Source organism: Plectropomus leopardus, chromosome 12, assembly GCF_008729295.1.
Source record: "Plectropomus leopardus isolate mb chromosome 12, YSFRI_Pleo_2.0, whole genome shotgun sequence".
Lineage (NCBI taxonomy): Eukaryota > Metazoa > Chordata > Actinopteri > Perciformes > Serranidae > Plectropomus > Plectropomus leopardus.
In genome coordinates, this window is record NC_056474.1 from 22281659 (window position 1) to 22293175 (window position 11517).

Here is an 11517-nt window from a genome sequence, read left to right on the forward strand (position 1 = left end):
ATGTTAAATCTTATTTGTTTACTCCACACAGAAATTGAAGTGTAAAATTACTGGGGGATTATATGACAGGCTATTTCTTGGTAAGGATCAAGCTGTTGCAGGGGATGGGCGGACCTTGTTGGGAGCCATAAGGACACAAGACTCTGATGCAAATTTTAAAAAAATGCACTGTAGGAACTGAACAATGCTACGAGCAGCAACCTCACCAGGGAAACTTGTGGAATCTTCATAGTAGCTGCTGTTTTTAATCAACTCATCCTTCAACTCAAAAGATGCAGCATGATGAAGGGTAAATGTAATCTTCATCTTCAGCAAAGTCTGGGATGCTAAAGGTTCAGCAATACAACCCACAGTTTTTGACTTTGGATGTCTTTTTTAAGTAATACATGTGTTTTATCAGCAGTTCAACTGAACAATAACTTGAATTATTCATGCCCTGGATCGACACACAGTCGATTCTGATCAGCTGGTGAGACTTCCATCGATTGGTGCTGCTGTCTGTCGATCTCTTTGTCTGTGCTGAACTTTCAACATAAAAGTCCCTAATGGCAATATTATCCAAATCAAAGCCTTTTCGAAACAGTTCCACGGAGTTGAAAAAAAAAAAAGAATCTTCAATCTACTCCACTTTGAAATTCTTCTCTCCACACTTTCATCAACAGACTTAATTTTGTCTGTAAACACATCAGAAAGTAATTCTACTTCTCCTGTACATTTTTCGATCAACTACTACTGTATATTTTTAGCTACAGAAACCATCAATAGAGGTTGCATTTATAGTTGTATTGATCATTTTACTTTTAAATACTTTACATGCCTTTAAAGTACAACACATTTCTTTTTTAGCCCTTTTGGTTGATCAGTTTCAAACTCCAAACTCTTTAACAGTTTTCAGCTTTTCTTGCAATGTATTTCAGCTCTAAGCTTATTTAATATTTTTCAGGCAATTCGTTTTAAACTTTTGAATTTATAGTAATGCTTTGTTATTTGTTTCAGCGGTCAACATTCACACACATTTTCTGCAGGGAATGCATCTTCTATTTTTCCCACAGTTTTTGTATGGATAAAACAAAGTCACATGGTAGTGAGCTTTAGAGGTTCTGTAGGTGGAGCCATGCTCGCTGATTTCCCCGTTTCCAGTCTTAATGCTAAACTGTGCTCCAGCTTTCATATTTAACAGAGAGATATAAGTACGATATCCATCTTCTCCTGTAACTTTTTCCAGGAAAGCTCCTACCATCATCAATATATAATAATCAAAAAGCAATGAGTTTTCTTTAAAATGTCATTGAGCTTAACATTTCTTTCAAGTACATAAATGACCTGTTTTTGGACAAAAAAAGAGCAACCACGTTTTACCTCAGCATCTGTTCACTGAAGCCTGACAGATTCACACAGTTCCTGTCATTGATGAACGCTGACTCTCTGCAAGTAAAGAAACAAACAATAAATGTGTTTAAGTTAGAAACACGAAGGGAAACAGAAACCAGGAGAAAGTTATATTTAGGCGAATTTTGTTTGTGGTTATAAATATGACTACATTACTGTACATCTATGCAAATAAACAAATATTAAAAAGGACCTGTTTATGCTGAAAGAATGTTGTTAGAAAACAGAGCTGGTAAATTTATTAAGTCCACCAGTGACTGGTTTGATTGCAACTTTAGGTTTCAGTACTGTCTGTGAGATATAGAAGTACCAGCGGCAACAGCAGCTAACTGGAGCATTACCGGTCTGACAGGAAGATTTGCACCACAAGCGCTTTGTTGTTCACATCCGTCCTGTAGTTTTTGATGGCCCAATCGATTTCATGACTGACCCAGTGGTCAGTCAGCACGATGATGTTGTCCACCTAAGATGCAATAACATGTGAGATCAGGAGAACAAGGATCTTGCACTGACTTCTTGAGTACTTGACCTTTAGTCAACGTATTGTGTCTCTGATGTAAAGTACCTGAAACTCAGGTAGTGGCTAAGCAAATGTCATTAAACTGCAGAACAACAGTCAGTTTCAGACCAGCTTTTATGCCACAACTAAGCCAGGAAGGCAGGGCTATAAAGGTTGATGCAGTTCTGAAACTTGTGCAAAGATTATTTTTGGTGGGTGGTTACGTTGAAGAAAGGAAGAGAGATCTTAAAAATTTTTATTAGACTTAACAGCAGAGAGAAGGGTTAGGTTAACTTCTTAAGTTCTGCCTATGTGCTACTATTTTAGCTTGTACTGTAGTATTATTGAAATCACTGGTGTTAGATGTAAAACCTCAAAATCATGGAAAGAGACCTCAGTTAAAAATAAAGCAACTTACCTTTTCATACCTAATTCCAAGTCAATTTTATTAGCTGCTTCATACTGATGAACTCCACTTTTTTTTTTTTTTTATAAACCATAGCAATTCTTCCTTAACAGCACCTATAACATTTAACTAACTGTAAAATCATAAAAGTCTATTTGCTGCACTCTTTTAAGCATGTTAACATTTACTATGCAAGCACTTGTACAATGCAGCACATAACAGCAATATACAAACTTAAAGAAAAACAAAAAAAACTTGGACTGTACATGTGTACAGACAAACAAACCTTGTTTTTTTTGGTGAGCATTCTGGGGAAGCAATGGCTGTCCCTATCGTCCTGTTGCAAATATTCCTGTAACAGAAAAGTATTTAAGTATTTATAGACAGCCAAAAATCAATAAACACAAATACAGCTCTTCTGTTATGCTACTTGTGCAGAAATGCAGTATAATCCAGTTGTGTTCATCCTTATTACATTGACAGTGTGTAGTTTATTTCTTTGTGAACGTACTTCACTAATGTTTAACCACTCTGCAAATTAAATTTAATGCTGGTATGAGATGTTAAAGGGGAAAAAAAAAACTTTTCATGATGTAAAACACAAGAAAGGTGCCATGGAAATAGCTCTGACCTTTATTTGCTTCATCACACTCCTGACATTATCCAAGAGAACATCAGACTTCAGCTTGACTTCTTCACTGTATCTCCAATCAACTAAACAGAGCTGACAGTCCTCCGCACTGCTGCCAATCATCAGAGAGAGCAAAACTGCCATCTCCGTGATCTGAGACAATGAGAATAAAAATCAGCAGGGAATTGTGTAAGTGTTGTGTGATTACGACAGAATCAGGTAATTAATGTCACTTATTTGGGTTATTGCTAATCAGAAGAAAACAGGCCCTTACAGAAGGAGTGAGCTGATCCTCCTGCTTCTTCTTCTTCCTTCTTTTTGTACTCTCTTCGTCTTCTTCTTCCTCCTCATCGTTCTTTTGCTCAGTATCTGGTGGAAGGCAGAAGTCCTGTCTCTTACACCAGTCATGATCACTCCTCATGTTAGCGCTGAGGAAGATAATGGTCCGTCCAGGGAGTGGGGGCACATTGTAACGACAGGAGAGCTGAACAGCCGTCTCCAGAGCTTTGCGGTAACGCTCCAACAGAGCAACAGTGTACTGCCTCTGACTACATGCACAGACAAAGAAACACTTACGTTATATAAGTGACTTTGCTTTTCTGTTTTAATAAATCCAAAAGTCAATTTGTCCTTGTCATTTCGACTGATCAAAGCACACAAATGATTCCATCTTAGCGAAAAACTGTACACAATTCAGAAAGTTCTTCTTGGCTGCATCTTTGGTGTAAAGGTTTGTTGTGATGTTTTTGCACATCCTAACATCACTTTTCAGACTGTATGTTATTTCAAACTGCTGTTGCTTCTATTACTTCCTGTGCACCAGAAATATTTCCCCCAGTGTTGTATCAGCCACAGACAACAAAAACAATTCTAAGTATTAATGTAAAATGTAATGAATTAAGAAAATATCAGATGAAACTAAAAGGGCATTCTCATACTTGGCCTTTAGGAGCTGGGCCTTCTTCGCTCGGTATAGTCGATAGATAAACGGCACTCCAAGCGTCACCCTTATTCTCCTCCTTGGCGTTGTCTCCCATTCCAGACGTTTGAAGCGCCTGCTCTTTGGGATCTTACTCAGGATGTCCTTCAGGATCTCTTTGACAGGGGGGAGAGCTTGCTCTGATGCTGAGGCTGGATAACAGACAGGCAGAGAAGAGGCACTGTACATTTTCTTTGTTGCAGTACATCAGATGTACACTTGATGAAACGAGGTTAGATGGATATGTTAATTTATAAACATATTTCATTAATCAGGACAATACAGCAACTTTTATTTGCACATAGTACTGATGCTACAAGGGTTGAAAGTAGTAGCAGTAAAGTAGCTGTATAAAAGTAGTCCAATTATAGTTTGAGACTTCAAATTCTATGTTAGAGGAGCTTAAAACTAATTTCTATAACCTTTTAAATGAATGTAGCACAGAAAAATTATAGACATTTCTTTTAAATATCTTTATTTGTTGCTATTAACATGAATATTTTGGGGTTCTGGATTGTTGGTTGGAAAAACTAGACATTTGATGACATAACCTTTTGTTGTAGGATGTTGTGGTGGTCATTTGTCACTGTTGAATTAATCAATAAAATACTCATCAGAATAACTGATAATGAAAATAATCATTAGTCTTTGTGTGAGATTTGTTGACAGTAAGTTAAAAAAACATATCACAAGACTCTTCCTTTAAGGACAATAGTAACAGAAATCATACATCTGTGACAATGCAATACAGTTTTATTCATTTTGCATTTTTGTTCTAAATTCAAAAAAGACTTTCAGCCTTTTCCCCCAAACGCTGAGGAACTGGAACGTAATACCATGTCTTAAAAATGTGTTTCTTCAATATAACTTTCAGTCAAGAGTTTTAGTGCCACTTGGTGTTTATGTAACTCACCCACAGTGTTAAGCTCCATGATGACTTTATAGGCAGCAAGGAATCTGATGGGAAACTGACGGCTCTGAATAACTGCTTTCTGTAAACACATCGAAAACACAAGTTTACAGAAAGAACCTAATAAATTTAGTTACAAAAGAAACATAACAACCAACAGATTTACACAAATAGGACTCTTTCTGTGATAAAAAACCAAACTGTAAACTGACTGTACTGACATCTTTCCAGTGAGAATTTAGTACTGTACATGCTGCATGTTGAATCTCACCTTATTGGTGAGTCTGCTGAGGATCTTTTTGTGATGAGCCTCACTGATGCCTCTGGTGATCATGTTCCTCAGGTTCCTCAGCATGGCCATGAATGGAAGAGACTTATTGTCTGCACAGTAGAGACACTGTTCATCAATATGTATGATTGTGGACTTGTTTGAGTATTTATAGGTGTGTTGTATGCATACAGTGTTTTGGCACATAGGGATGAAGCTAAAATCTCATGTTAATTTTGTTGTACTGGAATTGCATAACAAGTTTAAACTTAATATTCATCCATGCTTAAGAAATATGTAATAACTGTTTTTTGATTGATTAAGGGCTTTGAATTGAAAGAAATGTATTGAAATTCTGGACCAGATTGGAAATTGTAGGTCAGTGAACTCAAACAGTACTTAGAAACAAATGATGAATGTTTTTCTGTGATGATAGACAGTTCTTTTTCTCATCATCATGCACTTGGACCTGGTGATACTGTAATCAAATAGAGGAATAATCAGTTAACATGATACTTTGCAGATTTTCCTGGAGGTCAGTGAGTGGAGTGGCCGCCAGCTCCTGAAGCTCCCCACCCCTCTGCAAACCAAAACGTCATTAAAGCAGCGGTTGGCAACCTTTTTGATATGACGAGTGTGCCATATCAATATAATGTCAACCCACCCGCTCCTCAAAATGCTCCATAAAAACTTTGACTATGTCTTCAACATTTGTTTTGGTTTTGTTTTGCATTGGTTTTAAGCAGCATAACCCCTCCCTTACTGTCGAACACAGCATCTTACTGTGACTGCAAAACATGGTATGTTCTTGTCTGTGTGTGTATCTGTATGTGTGTCCATCCCTATGGGTCATTCTGTATCACCTCTCTAAAGTCTTTGTGTGGGTCTGAACACAGTGAGTAAGGTAGTGGGGTGGATAATTGATCTGTTGTTTCAAGCATAGCTAATCAGATCGATGGACAAGAGGAGCAGCTGCTGCAGAAGGAATCAAAGAAAACTTTAAGACCAATGAAAGGTTAAGTTTCACTTTCACTGCATCTGAAGTTCTGCTTCCCCAAGTATGTGTACAATAAATAACTGAGCGACAGGTTATATATATTCCAACAAATATATACAGTTTAACCTGACCCCTGCTTTAAAGGAACAGCTTGTGATTTTGGAAACAGTTGTCAGTCTGTGTGTACTCAACAGACCTATGAGCTTCTCCCAGGTGGCAGCCTTGTTGCCCTCCAGGCTGAGCAGACGTTCCCACGTCTCCGGCTCTTTGAGCTTCATTCGCTTCCCGGCTTTCTCTCTGTCCCATGTGCCCTTTATTCCACTCTTGGTGAACGCTTTCATGTCAGCAGGATACCTGGAACCGACACAACCACATTTTACTTGCAAATGACTTGCCTTTGGGACAACAGCAATATCATGTCAGGTCTAAGACTGAATTTAACCCTTTTCTCTTTATTCTCCTCTGTCTATTACACCTCTGAGTTCATATTGTCCAAACAATAAATGAATATAAAGCTAAATGTCAGTAAATTCTCAGTTTCATCTAAATATTGAGCTTTAAGTGTCCCTGTAATCATCTTTTTTATCCAGGTAACTTCACTATTGTTCAAATTTTAATTTTCTCAAAAAGTGAATGAATAATAGATAGCATATGAATGTTATTTATGGGCTTTGTCTGAAAACCACTTAAGTAATACTAAACCCCTGTATTGTAGGAGCCTCTCTGGGCGTCATCAGTGTGTGAAAGTGTGGCTTACTTTTTCCCCAGAATGGCCATAACATGTTCAGCCGGTTCTTTAATATGAAGCCTCTTGATCATCTTCTTTATACTGAACTCACTCTGTTTTTTATCCACCACCACTTTGCTGTCCTCTACCTGCAACTGCACACACACACACACACACACACACACACACACACACACACACACACACACACACACACACACACAAACCCGAGTTACCGCTGTGATATCGTTTCTTCTATAACACCAAGAAGGTGGGTCTTGATGTTCAGAATATTTTTTCGCCATTTTAATTCAACAATCTGTACTCAACCCATATCTGTATACACAAAAGAGAAGGATGTGAACTAAAAGTAACAAAACCCCACCTCTAAACATTAATTAAAGAGCGTGTCCATCTGCATTCTTTTCAGTCTTATTCAAATGGGAACTCCCACTCAGCTGTTAGCAAAAAGCAGTGACATTAATTAGGCCTTTAACCTTTATTTAACCAGCTAAAAACATGTTGAGATTCAACAAAATACTGCACTTATACGTTAATAGATCTATAGTCAGTATATTACCTATAGTAGACGGCGGTCGGCTCACTTCCACCGCAAAGAAGCAGACAGAATTTCTGAGATACAGAGGCTAAGCAATAGACTGTGCAATGGACTGTTTGGGACACCGTGTTGGTTCAATTCTGAAAGTCACACAATTATACAAACAAACTAACCGATCAGACTCAAAGGCTGTGTCTGTTTAAGGAGTCTGTTGGCTGTGGAGGGGGCCAGCAGCAAAATGTGTCTTAGCCAACTAAAAAAGGACCATCTTAAAAAAAAACAATATCAGCATAAGTGTACACTATATTTAGACTGTTTTACTTTCTCCCCTTTCAGATGGGGGACTGAAGCAGTTACATCACTCTCCTTAAAGCAACCCAACTCCAATTTTTCCTCTCAGCACACAGAAGTTGTTGGTTTACTGCTGACTCAATCATTTAGTTTGTTTGTGGTATTTGGGGGACTTTAGGAACCAAAGTAAGTTGGCGTTCACTGCAGATCATGGGTCTATATGTAGCAGCTCTCATCATGAAGAATCCTTTATCAGGCCAGGTGGAAAAAAGTTTTTTAAACGGCTTGGAAAAATAACATTTTGACGCTAAAACAAGCATACTTAGATGAAAATCTGAATTTTCAGATATGAATACGTAAGGAACACTACTGGAAAGCTACAAAATAATATGAAGGTCTACAAAAAATGATGGAGCCACCCTTTGAGAAAACACTTAGTTAGATACAAGCAACTCAAAATGTTAAAACATCACACCAAACACCAAAATACTTGTTTAGTGACAATAAAAAAGCATGGTTTATTGACTTACAAACTTCTTCAGAATTGTTGCATCTGATCTCAGAAGGTTCGCCCACTCTTTCAGCTGCTGATCATTCGGTTTCTGAAAATCAAAAACAGTGCATGTTTAACCTTAGTATTAACATTGGACTTAATAAAAGGGGCATATATGAATGCTTCTGTACCTTGGCTTTGCGCCTGTTGCGGTTGTGCTTACAGCGGTGTTTGCGTGTGTTGTATTTGGCCAGCTGATACTCGTTGAACTGCTTGAACTTGTCCGCCATTGCCTTCTTCAGGCACATTGGCAGGGAGTGGCTGAAGCACTAGAAACAGACAAACGTGATGTAAAAACTGGACAGAAATGACACATCCAGATTTCACCACATAGTCTGCGCTCACAAAGACTTACTGTGCTGTAGATTCTGACAACTTCCAGCCAATCTGACGGCAGCTGTACAGCAGCACAGAAGTATCTGCGGACATGTGGCTTGGTGGAGGACAGATTGGCAGCCAGAGCCAATAAGAAGTTTGCTGTGATGCGAATGTTCAACTCCTGTCGAGTGTAAACTGCGACCTTAATGGTAAAAGAAAGAAAAGGCACACTGTACTTGACTGATACAAATGATTATAATCCTGCACTATCTGTCTGAAAATGAACTGCACTGGCCTGTTTCTCTGGCAAAAAAAAAAATACTCATACAACAATACAAAAAGGTCACATGTTGGCTATACCATGTTGCAAATGAAATTGAAAAATTCATATTTTCCCAGTTCTCAGTTCTTCAGAACATCCAGCTCAAAGACAGACAGTTAAACAAACAAGAACCATGTTGAGGCTCTGTGACAATCCAGAGGCGAACCACAGTCATGTTTCTGGAGTTGCACTAAATTGAAACCTTTCAGGGACTGTGTTAATTTAACTATAAAAGACATAATGAAATGTGCTGTGATGTACCTCACATACATTGAGGGGGCTTTACAGTGAGACAACTGACAATGATTTGACTGGCAGTAAAGAAAAAAAGCTTCAGTATATACATGCATTTTTGGCATTGTATTGAGTGTTTTTTTGATTGATTTGTTGACCATAATAGCAACATCATGTCCCAGTAAGATTGAAATAATGCCAGTTTACTTAAAATGAAAGGTTAGGGACTTCAATCCAGTTTAGGATACAAATAGAAATGCCTTCAGGAACATATTCTTTACGGACATGTACACACACCTTGAGAAGAAACTGTGGATCAGAGACAGAAATGTCCTTTGCCAGGCTTATGATCTTGGTCCAAACACTTTCCTCTGAGTCCCAGTCCTTCTGGCCTGGAGGTGTGCTCTTATTGACCAGGGAGCAACACACCACGTTCAGCAAAAGATACTGAGGGACAGACAGACAGACAGACAGACAGACAATGAATTCTGTGTTCACAACTCAGAAGAGTTTAGAGCCTCCCCTACCTCTCCTACCTTTTTATCTTTCAGCTCTTCTTCAATATCTGCATTTCCTCCATCAATCTCAGCAAACTCATCTTGTGTGATGACCATAGTTTCTTCAAGTTCTTGGTTGCACAACTCTGTTTCCAGGACAGGTAATTCCATGGTTGTCTCAGCATCCAGCTCTTCCTCTTCATGCAAAACATCTTCCTCAGAGTACTGCTGATGAAAAAGAAGTTACATTCAAACATTAATACCACCAGAGGGATGCATCTAATATTGTGTTTATCAAATATTTTGAATAATAATGTATTAGCAGCTGAGATCATTTCATGTTTTTGCAAAAAGAAAAGGAGTCTAAAAACTCTTTCATGTACCACACTTGCTTCTTCAGAACAGGACTGCATCACTTCAGATGTTTCCTCTCTGCCTTCATCTCCTCCATGGTCCCTCTGCTGTTCTCCACTAAGAGCAGGATGGAGGGATGAAGGAGGATGAGCAAAGCGATTGAGCAGAGCACTGCTGGCCAGGGATGTGGAGAGCAGAGAGTCATTAGGGATAGAGGTTGAGGAGGTGAGGGAAAAAGAGAGACCGGGTAAATGGCCACTTAGGAGCTTGTTCTCTGTGCTGAGGAGAGGAGAGGTGAGGGAAGGTGAGAGGGAAGCGGAAGAGAGAAGGGAGCATGAGGTGGATGACAGGCTGGAGGGCTGGAGAGAGGGGCAGGAGGAAGGTTGTGCTGCAAAGTTTAGGAGCTGAGAGCAGGGCTTGGGCATCAGTGTGGAGGTTTGAGCCAAGAACTTATTCTCCAGTCTTGGAGGAGCATAGTTGGAAGACAAACTTCTCCCACATGTGACCTGCTGCTGCTCTCCTTGGGCCACATTTGCCTGCTGCAAAGTTAACGCCTTCATTCCTACACAGACACACATCAATAAGACGGTCAAAGGCTGTCACAACACAAACATTTTCAATCTTTACATGGCAGCAAGTATTGAGACAAGCAACTCAGCAGCATTCCTGATTAACTGTTTGAACAAGCATTGTACTACTGTAGTCAAGGGTGTGTTGCTCGGTTGAAAGCATCAATAAAAAGGGAACAAAGTCTGAAACATTCTGCATACGCCCCACCAGACTTTTTTCAAGTGTTTCACTGCATAAAGAATGTGCAAAAATTAGTAAATTACAATAATAATCAGAAATTCCTCAGGCAGCAGTATAATGCAGTTAGGTTCTGGAGAAGTGCAAGCAGTGCAAAAGTTTGCTGCACAATAAAAACTGAGCTTTAGTTCAATTAAAACTACACCTTCCAGAAAATGTTACATAGGTACCAAGCATTTTCAAGCTGCTCCGGAGTGAAGTTTTCAGTATAGTGCAAGCTCTCTCTTCGTTTAAATAAAGTAGTACGCCTATATTAAATTTTTTCATTAAAAATGTCACGTCTAAACAACTAAACTGTGTGTGGAACAGGTATAAAGATAAACATATCACTACTACAATTAATGAAAGCCACTGCATTTAATAGCCAAAACTGAACAGAAGTGAGACATTAATCAACATTGGTCAATGTGTTTTCTAATGGCCTACTTCATTATAATGACTCAAGAGTTTTACATAGGTGTGGTGGTTGGCACTGAACGCCCAAATTATACGCAGGAAACTCACCGGAGAGAAACACAATTTAACTCCACGGGCAGAACGTTGACTTTGAGCAAACGCGTCCTCTTGTGTATAAGGTTACAGTGTGATTTACTGTAGTGTTAGCATCTATTCCTGACATCTATTGAGCTAAATGTTGCTCTGGATTTACCGTAAATTTCCTCATCCGACCAGCTGCTTGTCTGCTGGCGAGAGAACGCTGATTGGTCAGTATTATTGTGTACTTTTTTACCGTAATAGCATATATACGGGTGCCTATCCTAAAATAATCAAATATT

General features: G+C 38.9%; 1 protein-coding gene across 2 annotated transcripts in view; it reads right to left on the reverse strand.

Moving 5' to 3' along the window:
* tep1 (telomerase-associated protein 1) overlaps window positions 1-11411 on the reverse strand; it is a 33274-nt gene extending 21863 nt beyond the window's left edge. Inside the window, exons 1-17 of one of the 2 annotated variants that reach the window (XM_042497394.1) lie at window positions 11246-11411; window positions 9964-10496; window positions 9620-9805; window positions 9381-9530; window positions 8565-8729; window positions 8341-8478; window positions 8187-8258; window positions 6837-6961; window positions 6276-6433; window positions 5086-5195; window positions 4818-4896; window positions 3864-4056; window positions 3200-3473; window positions 2926-3078; window positions 2581-2646; window positions 1731-1852; window positions 1360-1425 (exon numbers count right to left, since the gene is read on the reverse strand). In XM_042497394.1, the coding sequence (XP_042353328.1) occupies window positions 1360-1425; window positions 1731-1852; window positions 2581-2646; window positions 2926-3078; window positions 3200-3473; window positions 3864-4056; window positions 4818-4896; window positions 5086-5195; window positions 6276-6433; window positions 6837-6961; window positions 8187-8258; window positions 8341-8478; window positions 8565-8729; window positions 9381-9530; window positions 9620-9805; window positions 9964-10494 (2588 nt within the window). In that variant the 5' untranslated portion in view covers window positions 10495-10496; window positions 11246-11411. Of the gene's footprint in view, window positions 1-1359; window positions 1426-1730; window positions 1853-2580; window positions 2647-2925; window positions 3079-3199; window positions 3474-3863; window positions 4057-4817; window positions 4897-5085; window positions 5196-6275; window positions 6434-6836; window positions 6962-8186; window positions 8259-8340; window positions 8479-8564; window positions 8730-9380; window positions 9531-9619; window positions 9809-9963; window positions 10497-11245 lie in introns of both variants that reach the window. The other variant, XM_042497393.1, reaches the window with a different exon arrangement.
* Between the last annotated feature and the right edge of the window lie 106 nt (window positions 11412-11517).